General features: G+C 46.3%; 1 protein-coding gene across 4 annotated transcripts in view; it reads right to left on the bottom strand.

Annotated features, from left to right (window-relative positions):
* Window positions 1–17,935, bottom strand: part of NRP2 (neuropilin 2) — a 123,321-nt gene that overhangs the window by 50,023 nt on the left and 55,363 nt on the right. For all 4 annotated transcript variants that reach the window (XM_048869288.2, XM_048869289.2, XM_048869290.2 and 1 more), the window contains exons 8-11: window positions 9,534–9,678; window positions 8,605–8,954; window positions 6,843–6,987; window positions 1,881–1,997 (exon numbers count right to left, since the gene is read on the bottom strand). In XM_048869288.2, the coding sequence (XP_048725245.2) occupies window positions 1,881–1,997; window positions 6,843–6,987; window positions 8,605–8,954; window positions 9,534–9,678 (757 nt within the window). The remainder of the gene's footprint in view (window positions 1–1,880; window positions 1,998–6,842; window positions 6,988–8,604; window positions 8,955–9,533; window positions 9,679–17,935) is intronic.

Genomic DNA, 17,935 nt, shown 5'->3' with positions numbered 1-17,935 from the left:
TGGGTCAGCATCCACTAATGAAAATGTTACTTATGCAGCTATGGGGCAGCAGTGGTCTAGTGGAATAATCCAAGGGATGAGAGTCAAGAGAGCTAGGTTCTATTCCCAGCTCCACCACTGACTCACTCTGTGACCTTGAGCAAGTCACTTAACCTCTCTGTATCTCAGTTTTCCCATCTATAAAATGAGGACAATGCTTGCCTACCTTTGCACAGTGCTTTGAAATCTCTGGACAAATTTCATTCTCAGCTCAAAGCATCATTATATGAAGTGAACAGAGCCCTCGGTAGCAGAACTTTGGACAGGGATAGCTCTTGGCCATAGGAGGCTTGAAGCTCAGGCCATGTCTACGCTGTGAATTACTGCGCGGCAAGCTAGTGTGTGAGTCTACCGCATGCCAGCTTGCTGTGCAGTAACATCCGTATGGACACTGCTACAGGGCAATGAAAGTCCTGGAGGAGGCTTAGTCTCAGCAAGAGGAGGCTGCAATGCCATCTGAGCAGGGAAGTCACTGCATGAAGGCTAGAGAAGGGACCTACTCTGAGGGTCTGGTTCTAAAGCAGCACTCTGAGAATGTCAGAGGATACACTCCTGACTGGGAAGCACTGGGGGAGGGGCCAAATATAACAAAGGCTTGTTTGTAGCTTTCCTGAACAAAGAGAAAGTTTTACATCACCACGCCCCCAAAGTTAATGACAGTCAGCAAGAGCTCCGTGACCCACGCAATAGCCATCAGGTGAGCACTACTGTACAGTGGAAAGAGCCCTTCCCTACCGAGTCCCAGCTCGGAATAAAGCAGTGTGGACATGGCTCCTTTTATTACAACCTAATCTAGCTCCCCAGGAAGACGGACTCTTTCTGTTAAAGCTCCTGAATCTGATGGTCCAGAGAAATATGCCTCATTGCTTGTGAAGTCGAAGAATGAAAATCACAGCTAAATATGAAGGAAACATCCTGGATACTGGCTCTACACATTAAAATGTATCTCCAGGTAGAAAGTATGTCTCACGCTGCACTGCACGGCACTCCTGATTTCTGTGCCTTTAATGAAAAATGGCATCCTGAATTCCAAAGTTACTCCACTGACGTCAGGGGAGTTCAACAGGTGTAACACGGGTGCACCAAGGATCAAGCCCTTTGTGCTGTGTCTGTGACTCACATTTCTAGAACTGAAACATTATGAACGGTGTGAAAGAGTTAACTTGTTTTCAAGATCTCATTAGGTTCCCCTTTTATGTTTCCATCCAGGCCTTAAAGCTGATGGGCCAAAACACTGACAGAAATCTCACCTGGAAGCCTCTTCTAATGCAATTTCTAGTCAAAGTTTACCGATTCATGAGGTCTGAATAAATGTCCATGCTGTTGGGTACTTATCCAAACCCTCAACTCTGAGGGTCAAACTCTGCTTCCAATTACAATGGAGTAAACCCACTGAATTCAGAGGAGTCAGTCCCCTACATATTTATGGTACTTATGTGGTCCCTTTAACGTAGTATATGAGCATCCCACAACCTTTAATGCTTTTATCCTCTCAACACGTGTTTGAGGTAGGGCAGGGCTACTATCTCCATGTTACAGATGAGAAACTGAGACATGGAGAGACCACAGGGAATCTGTGGTAGAGCAGGGAATTGAACCCAGGTCTCCCAAGTCCCAGGCTAGTTTTCTTACCACTGTATTGTCCTTCCTTTCTCCCTCACTGTACTATCCTTTCCTGGTATAACAGATCAGACTTTGACCCTGATTCTTACTAATACTATCATTCTACAGGTTTCCAGGACTCAGTCCCACTGAGTAGGAGCCAATGGAAAGACAAGAGTGTTCACTTAACTGTTAACCTATCATTTACTGTGCTAAGGGTGCCTGCATCTGGTACGTACCATCACCTTCTCCACAGCCATCACCACACTCTGTCGTCTCCTCATCAGTAGGGTTCGGAGAGGTGGTCTCCTCACTCTTCAAGGTGGGCTTCAGTGTCTCTGAAGTGGGCTTTACAGCTGCATAAAGAAAATGAAGGAGAACAGGTGATAATGAGCCTCATTCTCAGAGAGCCCAGCAGAGGAAACCACACAGAACTCTTTCTTTCTGAATCTTATAACGAGAGGGCAAGAAAGCAGTAATAATTTCCAGCATGCAACGAATGTCAGCATGGCTTGAATCACTTGTGAGCCTTCTTTTCCTCCAAAAGTGGAAATAGGGAGTTCTCTGAGCTGTGGACCCTGCAGGATAAGGATCTCCTTTAAATCGACAGGCTGTTTTTTATGTATGCATATACTAGCTAGCAGGTTTGTTGTTACGCTGGATAACAGAGATCCCAGACAGCACATTATTTTCTTTCATAAAAACATAAAAACATATTCCCACCAGTTGTGCCAGTCTTATAAAAACAAGTCACTCAACACCACAAATGATGTAACCACAAACGGACCCAGAGAATCCCTAGCACGCTCTGGCTCAAAGCAGAAAGTGTCTGGTTTCATGCTCCACCTTCCTGACAATTTAAAGTGGCTCTGTACCATTTCCTTCTCTTCCATATAGACTCTGGGAACATAGCTAAAAGCAGGTGGCAAGGAAATTTAAGCAAGAAGATATTAAGATCAACAGTACATGACATTAAGCTCCATCTTCCTCTCAATTTACATGGGGAACAGAGCAGTCAGCAGAGTCCACTGTTCTTCCCAGTTTTAAAAAGGTTTCTTTGCTCTATTACCTGTGATTAGGATTCTTTATCGGCACCCTTCAGGATATTACTTAATAAAGCCAGAAGCTGAAGGAAATGGCTAAATACATTGAATATTTTCCATACACTGCTTCCCAGCTTCTATGATTGAACATATTGCATATAAACTCTTGGGTTCCTTTTTTGCTTTCAGCTGCCTTTTATTCACAGTAAAATACTGAACAACCTCAAAGCCTCCTAATATTAAAGTCCAAATTTGTTACTACCCCATAAAACTCCAAATGTTACCGAGAAGCAAATTGCAAGCAGCAAGGCCCAAAAACAGTCATTAAAAAAAACCCTTAAAAAACATCAGCTGAAGGCAACACGTCAAAAGCCGCAAGTTACTTCCACTCGGTATGTGTTTTTGTTGTTGCTGTTCTTGGGCTTTGAGATTTATAGTAGAAATGTGACAACGGGAAAGGACCTTGAAAGGCAAAGTACCATATGCAGTCCAGATGCTCGGCTGGTGTAAATTCGTATCGTTCCAGTGCCCAGCACAGCACGTAGCAATGACTATGCAAGCATGACAAGATGGTGAGACGAGATAACGAAAATCGCAGGGCCAAAGTGGGGTGTGACTGGAAAGTGAGAAGGAGAAGGTCTCTCTTCCACCCGGCAGTGTCCGTGCGGCGAGAGGTACCTGCTGATCATGCTGCAGAGTTGTTGGTCAATTGAAACCAGATGTGTGGAACTTCAAAGGAGAGAAGAGAAGTCACAAGCTAATGTTCATCAATCTTCAATCTTCAGAGGAAAAATGTTAGCAGGTCTTTGATATGAGCCAGCTGTTGACCGGTCACTTCAACTTTTTTCTAGCTACCTGCCAACAATCCGTTTTTGAGCCTAGTTGCTATTAGTTACCTGTTTGAATTGATAGTCACTGGCCATTGATAGAAACAGTGGCAGTTGGGCAGGGTCCACGCTACAACTTGTAACCCTATTTGAAAACATTTTAAATCGTCGTGTTTTAACCACGCTCCTGACCTTGTTCCCAAGCAAGTGCTACAGCCTTGGGCTTCACAGACAGCCTTAAGCACAGTTTGGTAATATGTTTGGGTCTCGCCTACAGAACAGAGCCATGTCTTAAGCCTCGGCTACACAAATGAGTAGATTGCAGCACGCTGGGGGGTGAATCTACCCCACGCTACCTTGTTGCAGACTAACTATGTGCACCCTGCTGACAGCTGTTAGAGCCCTTTGATCTAGTCCTCTTTGAAACAGGACTAGCTCCAAGGATCAGCGGCATGCACATGGATAGCCAGACCGAGGCAGGGTAGCACAGGGTGGAGTCACACCCCAGCTTCTCACACTGTAATTGTTTGTGTAGATAAGCCTTTATTTACACCAAGGGATTGCTACATTGTAACCCATTGGGTTTTGTAGTTTACATGAAACCACAGGTTTCAGAGGAACAGCCTTTCAGAGGAACAGCCGTGTTAGTCTGTATTCGCAAAAAGAAAAGGAGTACTTGTGGCACCTTAGAGACTAACCAATTTATTTGAGATTGCTTGTTAACACAGTTGTAACAAGATTTGCCCCCACACTTCCAGAATTACAAACCATGCTACCATTACAGGGATGAATTCTTGTAAATAAATTAAGTTAAGCACATTTATGGCCAGCAGGTTTACCTTTTAAAAGTTGCAAACTACAAATGACTAGACAGTCATGTTGGGAAATGATGGTCAAGGACACTACTTGGAAAAACTGTGCTTGACGATCCCTTTTTAACATGGTTGTTGCTAGCACAAGTTCAAAGCTCGCTGTGGACAGAGCCATACAGGTGAACTTACACAAAAAGCATAAAGGATTGAGACAGCTGCACTGTAGAGTATGGCCTGGATTCTTTGCTGCAACAGAGTAAGCTGTGGTGGGAGGCAGGAGAGACATCATGGAGTCAATTCTCTGCCTGGCTTAGCACAAGTAAGAGTAGCCTGGGGGCTGCTCTAAGCTACACCAGCTGGCAATGGTCCCCAAGGGACTGTCTGTCATCTGGGGATAGCAGAAAGCTGCAGAGGGAAGGAGGCATAGGAGCTTGCTCTACTGACTCTACACCCGTTGGTGACTCCTCCATGCCAGAGAAGGTCTCAAGGGGGATAGCACCAGTTCCTGTTCCCTTGGCATGGTCAGAGCAGCATACAAGTGATGGAGCAGAGGAGAAAATCTGGCCCAGAATGAGTAAATCTTCAGCTAGTCTAAGGCCTGTTCTCTCTTTTCTAGGTGTAAATTGTGGCTGCCTGAGCCTGCTATCTTGGCAGACACACTGGGGATTGTAGCAGGGATCTCCCTAGTTAAAAGCAAGAGTCTCTACAGCTTGCCTCAAAGAGCCAGGCTCTAGCTGGGTGCTATAACAGACTCACATCTACTGTGGATCAGGCAAAGAGGGGGACATGCAACACATGCTGACCTGGGGGTTACACCTAAAAAATTTGCACACACAAAATGCATCACCAGAGCGCATCTGAGTATGTGGATGTCTAACTACATAACAGACAAAGACAAAAGTACTCAGATCTGCCTCCAAAATTCAACTGAGGGTGCAATTTACACCTGCCAAAAGGGAGGGCACTCTGCTGAAAACCTGCCCCAGGCTGTGAATCAATGTTTTCAAAATATCATAGCTCTTAAGGCCAGAAGAGACCATTATGATCATGTGGTTTGACCACTGCATATCACAGGCCATAAAACTTCAGCATGAGGTGTCTGCATCAAGCCTGGAATTTCAGTTTGTCCTATAACGTATCTTTTAGAAAGACATCCCGTCTTTATTTAAAGTTAAATAATGTAGGGTGAGATCCTGGTCCCGCTGAACTCAATGGGAACTTTTGCCATTGATTTCTATGGAGGCAAGATTTCACCCTTACTATTTTTTGTTTTATAATTTGCTGGTAAATGATTGTAACATATTTTGCATACATAATAGAAGAAAGGAGTAGTAAAAACCCAGTGAAAGGCTAGCAGTGGGCTATACATAATTTAAGCTTCTTGGAGCAGGAATTCTTACAAGAAAATGCCTTATACAGATGTTGTTTTACATAGAAACCATACCTCTTTATCACTGACATCTGGAGACCAGATCCAGATTTAAATAGATCATTGTACTATTTAGAAAAACCCAAAAAACACAGGAATATTCCTCTAGGCCAAAGGGACAGCATCAAGCTGAATTCGTTTTTGTTTGTTTGTTTTGGGTTTTTTGTTTTGTTTTGTTTTTTGTATATTCAGATACAAACCAAGATGGACCATTTCACACTGCGACTCAGAGGACCAAATTTAGCTCTGGTGTAAATGGGCACAACTCCCCATGACCTCAGTGAATTTGTTCTGCAGTTTTCATGGGTCATACCTCTGTATTCAAGGCAAGAGCAGCTGTTCCAGTTATGAAAACAAGGTGGACAAACTTTTGGTTCCCTGGTCCTAGAAGTTCTAGTACTGTCTCAAGACACATCAGCATCAGGATTTCTGTGGTACTCCACGGCAGAGAAAATATTCCTTAGCAGAGATCTAGCAGACAGGACGCTGGGCTGGGAATCAAGTCACCATGGTTCTATTCCTGCCTCTGGCAATGACCTGCTCTGTGATTTGTATAGTCACTTCTGCACCTTGCTGTGCCTCTAATTCCCCCTCCTACCCTTTATCTTGTCTCTTCAGGAGAGAGACTGTTTCTTTCTACATGTTTGTACAATGACTAGCACAAAGTCTTGATCTTGGTTAGGGCCTCTAAACACCTGTGTAGTATAATTAGTAACATTAAAAATGGGAAATGGTCCCCCTTTAGATAGTAAATGAGAATCAGAGATGGACCTGCCCCTAAACCCCACATTGGAATCCTGCAGAACTTTGGGAAAGCTTGGATCTGGGTCCAAACTTTGCAGCGAGATCTGGTCTCAAGCAGAGCACCAAATCTGACCACATTTTAGTATGGAAAAGTTTGGATTTGGCTCATGCTCTAAACTGTAGCTTCATAGCTCAGGTTTACCTCTGCTGAGGTTGCAGAATTAGAACACCACCTCCTGTGGGAATGTAGGGAGAGAGAAATAACTATATCCCACCTACTTTACCATTTCAAGAAATATCACCATGTCTTACTGACCAAGTATAGAAATGAAAGCAAGGTTCATACCTGTCCAATCACAGCCCAACACCTCCAAACGCATCCCAATCCCTGCTGGAGACCACCGTTCTGGGTGAACCCGGATGTACTGTGCAGGAACAGGGTCAAACCTTCGGACTTCAGGGATGTCATAATGCATGTTGCCTTCAAAAAGCTGCAAAGAGAGAGAGGCTAATCTATGCATCATGTATATTATCCATCAACAAACCTGGAACATGAAGCATTCTGACAAACCAATTACTCGTTCATGTTCATTAGAACCTTGTGTTCCACAGTCCAAAATCACTGTCTATTGTCATAAAGCAAAAGAACTTGAAGTACAGTAGATACAACAACGTATCTTTAGCAGTAAGATACAGAAGCATGAGGAGGATTTCCAGACTTGGCACCATCCTACAGTCCATGCATGTACAACAGATAAGGGACAAAAGTGTGAAAATGGGGAAGGAAGTGCAGGAAAACAAGAGGCTACGCTGAAGCAAACTCGCATTGGAAGGCAGCTCAGGTGCAGCCTAGATAGCGCAGATCTGGCAATCTCCTGTAGTACCTGAAACAGACAGTTTTGCTGTACTACTCTTGGTCTTATTTCTGATTTGCAGCTCTGTGAGTGAACATATGCTGTCCCCAACTCGGTCTCATGAGCACCACAGAGTCTGTTTCTAACGAAACCATACAACATGCCTCGGCCCAAACTTTATATCGCCCATGCCAGATTCCCATCCAAGCTACACACTGGTGCAAGGCTGGCGTTACTCCACTGGCTTCCAGCACGTATGACATCACATTTTGTCCTTGGCTTTATAGAGAGGCTATTGTCTGGGATCATTTGAATTCTCATTTTTCCCCAGTGTCTAAGCAGTGGTTACTGGCCAAGCATTGCAGACATCTCCCCTTTCGGTTGCCTGTGTACTGGGAACAAATTTAAGTCTATTGTCGTAGCTAGTCCCTCAAAACTCATTTGTGGGATTGGGATTGTTACCATGTTGCAAAAAGTTCAACTCTTTCAAGCCTTCAGGAGGAGAAACATCCACACACATGTGCACAAAGTTCATTAGAATCCAATGACTTAATTCCTTAGAGCGGGGGGGGAGGGGGTCACAATCATCCTGCCTGTCCTGTATGTGCTACATATGGGGGCAGTGGGTGTCCCACATAGATGGGAAAGGGAGGTTCCAGGATTGTCCCCATAGGCAAAAAGAGGTTTGTGGAACAGAAAAGGTGGAGAACATCATGTGTCCTACATCACCCTCTTGTCTCAGGGAGTAAGTAACACTTAGAAGGCATCTTTCTTTAAAAGGTGTATTTAGCCTCTCTGCAGGGATACCACACCCTTTCCGATGGGTTCCTTCATCCTCCAACTTGTAGGAGCTGGGAGGATTGCTGGGGTAATGGTCACGCCTCCTGGAGGGGAAGGTTCCTCCTGATGTACCAGCAACTCTGCCTGCTTCTACCAGGCACTGGATGGGAGCTCCAGTAAGAGCTCTCCAGTCTCAGTGGCTGGTGCAGGAAATGAAGGGAATCAGACCTCCCCCAGGCAGGGCAGGTATGGCGTGGAACAAGATGGGGATAAAGTCATGAAAGCCTGGGGCTGATGGCCCAATCCGCACACCACCACAGCCCCTACATGCTGTGCTCTCTCTGAGGACTAACCAACCTCACTGTGAAGAAAGACAGGCAAGCGGGGACAGTGAGTGGGGCACAGGCTGGATGTGGAGCTATCCAACCCAATATCATTGTCCTCAAAGGTCCTATTCCGATAGACAGGCCCTACCTTGGGTTGCATGGTTTTGGTGTCCTGTATATACTCCCAGTCCTTTCCATTCATGCTGTAGGCCACTTTAAACTTCTTCACGAAGGATCGAGCCTCTACCATGGTGATGCTGTCTCCTCCTCGGGCCCCTTGGATGACCACTCCTTTCACATTCTTAGGGACTCCCAGGTCCACCTGCAGCCACTCTTCCCCTGGCTGGGCTTGGGGGATTCGTGGGAACCATCCAGAGCGGCTGCTGACCAGGCGGGCCATGCTAGGGGACCAGTCGTACCCTCTGATTGAAGAGGCAGAGATCTGGGAGTCTAAGATAAGGCCGGAAAGCATCCCCAGCATGTTGGAGCAGGGTGAATCTGCATGGAGAGAAAAGGAGCAGGGGAGAGAGGGAAACCATACAATAACATGTTGAAGCGTGTCAGCGTTATGCTAACAGGGCAATGTCGCACTGCACTTAACTGCTAGGTACTGAAATGTCAAAACACTTACACCAGCTGTAATTCCCTTTATTGCAGCCCTCAAAGGCTGCAGGAACCTCTCAACCCGACGTTCAGAACATCCTCGTTCTGTGCAAATCATCCCCTAACTCCAGTTGCTGGTTTCTCACCCACATCCACTTCTGAGTCTGTTAAAAACATCTCTTTCATAGCAGAGTCCTGGCTGCTGATCATACGGTCACACCTTCCTTTACAAAAAGTATGTCCTGTCAAAAAGCCTGGATGTGTCCTCCCTCTGCAGGGTCACGCCATCTGCACTGCCAGCTGCTGAGGAGGCTAAGGCAGGCAGAATTAGGGGCAGGGTGTGTATGTGTGACCTGATCTTAAGGAGGACTTCAGAATTAATGTCCTTTGCTCCGCTGTACATAGGAGAGCTCACACAGACCAAGAGGAACAGGAGTGGGGAGGAAGAAGGGAAAGAACTGGAAATCTCCTAACCTGTGATGCGGCAGCCATAGAGCTCAAGTCTGAGAGCAATCCCATTGTGCCAGACTTGGGGACGGATCCGGACAAACCGAGTCAGCACTGGGGTGTGGATCTTGTTCAGGACCACTTCGGTGACATCAGTGTTAGCTTGAAATACCTGCAATGGGGAGAAAATATCAGGATGTCCTTGGCTAAGCAAAATAATCACCCAAAGCAAAAGGACAGGCAGGGGCTTTCTAAGATGGGCTAGTGCCCTAGCAGCAGGAAGCACTGAGGAGCAGTGCACAGGGAGTTGGACTGGCTAGAGTGGGCAGGGTGCGCGGCCACTGATTCATTGTGTGACCGTGGGGAAGTCGCTTAGGCCAAAAATGGCCTCTGATTTTGGGTGCCCAGTTGGGCCTCATTTCCCACTGGCTTCATCTGGAACAGTGGATGTTTGGCCCTAAAAATCTGAATAAATAAAATAAAAGGCCAATTTTGACCTTAACTTTTCTGTGCCTGAGTTTCCTCATTTATAAAGTGGGGATAATAGCCCTTTCCCATCTTTGTGACGTGTATGGAGATCTACAGAGAACATCGATGTGCAAGTTTGAAGCATCATTATTTAGGACCACCTTGTGGCTGCCTCTTTATAATCAATGACTGCCCGTGCCTCTCACATAAAAGAAAGCTTTCAGGGGCAGTTTGTGATCCAGCATGGTACAAACAAGCATCTGTCTTACCAGATGGCCATAATCAATAACTACCATGTGGAGTTTTTTCTCTTTTGCTTGCTCTTCTATTATACGGTATACTTGTGGTTCTTGTCTTAGTTTTCAGTGCCATCAGGGGGGAACAAGTGAAAAAGGAAACATCCAACTTGAGTGGAGTTTTAAATGGTTCTCTGTGCCGTACAACTGCCCACCCTGGGGCGCTGAAGTCATTACTGGATGCTCTCTCTCTCCTCTCAGGCTTTCAGGGTTAGTGCATCACCTGTTGCAAGCCAGGAACTGCATAGACACTGCAACGTTGGCTATGCTTTATGCTCTCTCCTACCCTGCATATGCTTTGCTAAGCACAAGAGCTTCCATGAAGTTTATCTGAGAGTAAAACAGGAGGGTAGAGAAAGAAAATGCCTGGCACTGGCTCACCTCTGTCAGAGGCAAGAGTTAAATAATTCAACCATAGATTCCTGCGATTTGGAGAAAAGCAAGTGAGGCTGTAACCTGGCCCATTGCCTTGAACAGGAGCAAGGCTCCCACTGAGATTTTTTTTTAAAGCCTGCAGACAGGACACATTAATGCAGCTCTCCTGGAACCCAGCACATTGGGGCATGGAGATTGTTACAGCAGGGAGAGAGTAATTCAGCACCAAACCCGTGACGGCTGCTGTCAGTGTTCACAGCGCCACAACCTGAACTGTGCTCTCCAGGCAAAGTGCTGGGATTCTGCCCCTCGGACATTACGGGATTAGTTATGGGGTGGTGAGGAGAGGGGGGGCTGTGCAAGGCTCTGTCTGCAAATCTGGTTGATAATTGGGATTTGGAGTAGATTTGAACAGAAATGCTAATCCAGAGACTATAGATCATGCTGGTACTGTTTAGCAACACAGCATGGTTTATGGGTTTTTAATATCCTATTTTATTCCTGTCCGACCCCCTCTTCCCATCCTTGCCTTGCTCAGCAGTCACCAAACACCCTTTTTCCAGCGGGAGGGCTAGACAAATGGTGGCTGCTGTGAGTGAGTGTGTGACAGAGGGAGAGAGGGAGAAGGCCCACACTCTGGGTGAGAGGATATATTTCCACCCTAGACCAAAGGCTCCAGCTTTATGTCACCTGAAAAGCTGATGTGCAGCAAATCACCTAAGAACATAAGATAGGAGAACAGGAAATGTTTATCCGGCTCTAATGTAACCACCTTTTATTTGGTTTAATATAATCCCAGTTTCCTGCTTTTTCACCCTGTGCATCAATCCCTTCCTTCTCCAAACACATGTCTACATCTCTCTTTTAGATGTATATATCCTCCTCGTTTCAAGCACCTTTCCTGATAATTTATTCCATATGAGGATTACCCCCATTCTGACCCGTTTGCTGATTACTCCCATTCTGGCTTCTTTCCTAGTTTATGTTACCTAATTTTTGAACTCCCTTTGCAGTATGAAAAACGTGGGCCTAATTCTGAATTGACTTCGGTATAGGGTGCCATTGACTTCAGCCGAGTGACTCTGGATTTACACCCGTGAAATAAATTCCAGGGTTGGGCCTTGCAACTTTATCCATCTCTTTTGTAATGCTGAAAACATTTCTTAGGTTGCCTGAAATCCTCCTCCTGTTTCTAAGGAGATGAGTCCTTTGACCTTACATTTTGCTTCAGAACTTAGGACCACGTTCCTTCCCCAGACAGAACCTGATTCAGTAAAGCACTTCAGAATGTGCTTCCAGTTAGGCACGCACGTCAGAACTGTGCTGGATCTGGGCCTTGGTTATGAGTTATGTGCAACTCCCATCAATAGGCACGGCTGGTAAGGATGCGTAGGCCTGAAATGACCCCAATTTTTTAAGGCCAGCTGGCATCTTTGTTGCCTTTGCTGCATCCTCCCTTTGGTACTGCTCAGAGATTAATACTAAACAGAGCAGACAGGAGGAATCACTTGTGGTATGTCTTTTAAGTGCTTTAATCAATAACAATACCACCTCTGATACACTATAGGACCGAGGCCTGGTCTACACTTAACATCGAGGTCAACATAGCTATGGCACTCGGGGGTGACCTACCCCTGGGTGTAGAGGCAGCTTGGTTAACCTCCCTCTCATTGCTTAGGGAGGTGGTGTCCCTACAATGATGGAAAAATCCCTTCTATCGGTGTAGGCTGAGTCTGTGTTAAGGGGTTATGCCGGCACAGCGACCGCACCAGAGCTATGCTGCTATAGTCTCTGTAGTGTAGACCTGGCCCAAGCAATTCCTGCGCCTTTATTCCTGCACCTCTGCTCTGCGTTGACAGGTTTAATGGTTTTTCCACAATAAGTCCCAAATCCTTGCCCTGATCAGATCCTTTAACTTTGGCTACTTGCTCCAAGATTACTTACTTTGCATTACTCCAGTAGATGTTTTTTGCCAGTCCCCTAAACACTCAACCCCTTTTGAAGCTCGTTGTATTGCTGCACATTACTTCTAATCTTCCTGTCATTGGCATTGACAGGATCAGCCTCAGACCTGCGCATGGCCTGCGCATGAAAAGCAATGACTGATTTGGGGTGGTTTGGCGTCCAGCATGGCACACCTTTAAGGGGCCAGATTTTCTGAGCACTTTAAGAAAATCAGGCCCTTTAAGTTGTCTCAGGTTGAATGCCTCCCTCCCCAAAGTGAGACACCCACCATCCCTGATCACTTCTGGAAACCTTGGCCCCCTTCCTTCTTTAGAGATGCTGGACGCTGACCTGTTGGTGAGAGAAACCTATTGTTGGTCGAATTTGTTTTAACTAAAAGTCTGATCCAAAGCCCCTTGAGATCCAGGGAAAGATTCTCATTGATTTCGGGAGGCTTGGAATCATGCCCTGAGTTAACTTTCATAGCACAGCAAGAACCAGCAGGAGCACTTGTGAAACCCAGAGCCCCAACGAAGCAGTAATGTTTTGTTACACAATGAGAACATCACATTGTCTCCCTACCTCTGTACATTGCAAGCCACTCAACACACATGATGCACCAGATCCATAGGTGGTGTATATCAAGGTAGATCCATTGACTTATATGGATCTGCAATGATTTACACAATCTGAGGATCTGGCTGTGATAGATGAAAATACACACACAAGGGTGGCAGAGTTGGAAGACAAATGTAAAAACCATTAACAAATTAAAAGCATCTTCTAAGCAGCGGCCAAGGCAACCCACTTTCACTGCAGCATCAAAGACCTGCCTGTCCCCTCCCTACACTTTTATTTTTACTTCCATTTTAGTCCAGCCAACAGGTCTACACGTAAAATTAAATTGATAATCAATGAGAGTTGACTCGCTTAATTAATTTGCTGCAGAAACACAGGGAAGGGGGAGGATGCCGGGGCTGGAGGATGCCAGGGTGGGTTTTTCCACCTCCTGCCTCCACTTGTAAATCATACCCAGGACACTCTTCACTTTAAAACTTCCCCTTGTCGGCTAGGGGATTTTTTAAAGCTGCATTAGTTCCACCGGGTGTGGGAATCCTATCAGCTGCCAAGTCAGAAGTGAAGCAAAGGCGAGAAAAGCACCATTAAATCCAAAAAGCAGTTTATGGTTGGGGACAGTCTCTTGCCTTATTTATTTTTAGTGCTGTTTTTGTCATCATGCAATTTCTTGGGACATTCCAGGGAGAGGTTTTGTGTTTTCTAGGGTGGGGGCGGGGATAGCAGCCGCTCCTCCCCCAGCTGTGTGTGTGTCTGTCTTTGCATGGACTAGATTTACTGCAGGATTAGGTTACCCCATGGAGACAGAGGCCTGGAACAGAGCGCGTTAACAGGATTAGGGTTTCAGGATTTGAGACAGAGAAGCATGAAGGAGAAAAGTCAGGGAGATTATTTTTCTTGCCAGACTTGAAATGGGGAGCAGGGCAGCTTGGTGGCGTGAAGATCCTGGAGAAGAGGAGATGGATAGTTCTGCATTTATTAAATCCAGGAATAGCAGACTGGGGGTGTAAAAGAGAAATGATCCTGCAGCCAGACAGAAAGCAGTGCACCTCAGCCTCTACACCTCACTCCCATTGCCTGCCCTGGGAGTATTTCCTGAGGAATGCATGCAAGACTGGGCCCTGTGTACACTGGGCAGAGAACCATCACTGGGGCGGAATCTCTGCATCTGAGAGTGCCCTTTACCGGATCAAAAGTTATTCCCATTAAAGATATAATATAGGATCCTATATACCTAGACAAATCCTAGATCAGGGAGTCAGCTGGTATCCAAGAGCAATGGGATCTACTGGTATGCTACAAGGGATGAATTGGGCCCCATAAACATAGGATTGCAACTATGCTAGGAAAACTGGGACCTGTAGTTCTCCACAGGTGCAGCTCCAGGGGTGAATTTTAGGTCCTAATTTTCCAAATATGGACAAATCTGAAGTGATCCTCGTTTCATCTACACAAACAGTGAAAGCAAGTCAGGATTTGGGAGATGGGTTAAACATCTGCAGTGCGGTACCTTAGTGCAGAGGAGAGTGTGGGCTGAGGGCTAGATCTTCCCTGCAGCTCTTTAGATAAAGAAGCCACAGGACTGAGCTTTCACCCAGAGCATTGAACATAGATGTCCAAAGTGAGAGTTCAAGTACTTTTTGTTACAGCTTACAAAAATGCCTGACAAGGGACTGATATAAATGGGCACTATACTGTGCTTGGAAATATGACCCATTGGGTCCACTGATTCTCTGGTTTGTGGTGTAGTTATAAACAGTGTGTGTGCATGGCAGAGAGGAAGTCCCCAACTCTGCTCCTTATCTCTGTTACAGAGATAAACCATGTATTTGGGAGCGTTGGAAATTTGCATCCATATTTTGCACCCTGGGCCCATGTCTCATACGTGTGTGTGTGTACGAGAGAGAGAGACTAATGGACTAATGTATAACAGGCACGTCTGTTCAACATTCATGTAAATGAATGTGGATGTATTGCCTATGTGTACAATTTTCTAGGCTAAATCTGGAGAGAAGCATGCCTGCAATGCCCCAGACAAAGCTATAATCACTTTCCTCAGCACAGCATAGCCTCCCTCACCTGTTGACTGGGAGCAGCTGGGCTGAGGAGGCAGGTTGGTGGACAGGAGTGGAAACAGAAAGACTCTGATTAGTCCTGATCTCATTCAGGCAGCATGTTTGCAATTTGGCTACCCTCCCTTCCCTCTCCCCCAAATATATTAGCACTCTGCAAGACAACAACAGTCGTCCCCCGCTGCCTTGAGCTCTCATTAATCTTGTTTTCCTCCACTTTATTCTCCTTTTTCCTGTTCCCTTGCCTTTGGTACACTGTATCAACACTGAGAGCAGCCAGGGAATTGAAGTCTAGCCTTCAAATTCTGCAGTAAACACCACATCTACCCACCCTTTCCTCTTCCTTGGCACCATAAGCACTGGAGGGGAGGTCATACCTTCCCTCCACTTTCTGGAGAGAATATTATCTGCCATCCACCCCTCCTATGCTCAGTCCTTCTCCTCTTTTGTATCTCTCTCTCTCTCTGATGAAGATGTAGATGTTAGCCGACTCGCGGGAAGCGCCAGTTAAGCTTGGCTCCCTGCCCACCTTACACAGGCAAGAGGGAGATGGGCTGATCCATCTATACGTGTATACGGAGGAATACTGAGTCCTCCGCCCCTCCCCACTCCTCGTGGCATCAAATCAAACTGCGGCAGACTTGACAAATCTGTTTGGCATGGTTCACTCAACTATTTCACTGTGAACCGTGCGGAGAGCTGCACTGACGCACCAGGAATAGTGTGGAATCTGCACATTAAATACAGACATCTGGGAGGTTTCCTAATGAAAGAACAGCAGTGATTAACGTTAAACGGGAAGCGTGGCCAGCTCGCTGGTGCTCCATGCGCTGAGCCGCGCTCCGGGGCTGAGGGATGTACAGTCGAATCAGAAGGTTCTGCACTCATTCTGCTGCTGCTCAGCTGCTGAAGGCTGAACATTTAAAGGGGAGGGGAACAAACCAGTCACCCTGATTTCAGGCTAGGCAGGTCACCAAAAAGCAATTACTTCTCCACCAGCCTCAGGAGGTGTCTGCTAAATTGAGTCCAGCAAAAGGGAGAGGGAGAGAGACTGGGATGAACATAAAGGAGTAAAGAGGGAGAGATTTATATTGAAGGAGGTTGTGTAGCTGAGCTGTCTTTCTACATACAAAGGGGCCAGATCCTCAGCTGGTGTCAAGGAGCACAGCTCCACTGACTGCTGAGCAGCTACGCTGAGTGACACCAGCTGAGGATCTGGGCCGAAGGGTCTCACGCTTTGTGGACTAGATCTCCAGCTGGTGTAGAACAACTTATCTCCATTGAAGTCAACCCAGCTGCCCTGACTAACACCAGCCAAGGATCTGGTTTCATGTCTACAGAGTCCCCTGGCAGGGAAGGATAAAGTCAGAGGTGACAAAAATCTGCATCACACTGAAACTGACACTGACTTGCAAATTTCCTGCAAAGGGCAATTTAAACACCAGCCTGACCAACTTGGTTTTTCAGAGCACATCTTTCTAACCCCAGTTTTGCCCATTCCCTGTATGCTTTGCAAAAATGGTCCTAATGAAACTTCAAACTCCCCTGATTATATGTTTTGTTGCAGTCTAGAAACTCAGCCAATGTTCATCAAGAGGTCTGCTAAGGCCTAGGAGCTTTCTGAGACAACCTGGGCCCAGCTGGGAGGCAGCCAAAGACTCCAGATAGTTTTGTACTGGAATGATGTGACATTTTAGAGATGGGCCCTACCTGCCACATGCAGCTCCAGATCCAATCTGCCCAAAGGTGTTTGGATTTGGGAGTTTGGGTCAGGCCAATCTTCAGGAAATGTGGAGTTTCATGATTTGAGTGTGAATCCAAGGGGTGCTAGTTGATTTGCAGTAAGCTTTGATATGAAGCGTGGGTCAATGGTTAGGGCATTATCATAGGACTCAGGAACCCTGCATTCAGTTGCCTGCTCTGCCACAGACTTTGTGTGTGACCTGGGCAAGTCACTTAGCCTCTCTCTGCCTCAGTTCCCCCTCCGTACCTCACCAGGAGTGTTCTGGGGATAAATAGGTCAGTGTGAGGTGCTCTAATACAATGGTAATGGGGACCAAATAGGCACCTTAGTTAGTCTGAACCTGAGACACACGCTGAAAGACACTTGTGGGGTAGGTGAAACCATGCGGACACAGAGGAAAGAAAACGTTTGGATGAATGGCTGTGAAGTTGAGCTAGAGGGTTTCATGCCCTTTGCCAGTGGAGGGCTGAGAGCCTCACTCAGGAAAATGAAAAATAAATAAATAAAGTCATAGCAAAATCACTTCACCTTCATCTCCGTTTTGTGCCCCAACCCTCAGCAGTTAATGTACAGAACAGATTGTGCGGATGAAATTCTTGTTTGGGGGACAACTGCTGCTGTTCCCCACACTGTACAGTGCCTATGTACACGATCCACTAGGGGACGTCAACACCGCAGCCAACCACAACAGAGCTCTCAGGGGCATTTCAGAAGTTCCTTTAATTAAAGGGCACCTGTACAGCCCAGGCGAATTACAGTGCCGCACCTACCTGAAACCACTTCTGTTTTATATACATCTGCACTCTGTGCAGCCAGCTGTTCCCGTACCCACCCTCAAAACCACAGCACCTCACGAGCGTTCCCTTCATTGTGCATTCAGGGTGCATCGGAGGCTCAAAGATCTCCAAGGGTCAAACATCCATATTACACACAACCCACCTCCCCACCCCACTA

The sequence above is a fragment of the Caretta caretta genome, chromosome 11 (assembly GCF_965140235.1).
Source record: "Caretta caretta isolate rCarCar2 chromosome 11, rCarCar1.hap1, whole genome shotgun sequence".
NCBI lineage: Eukaryota > Metazoa > Chordata > Testudines > Cheloniidae > Caretta > Caretta caretta.
Note: the sequence above shows the minus strand (reverse complement) of the source record. Positions and strands in the feature narration are given on the sequence as shown.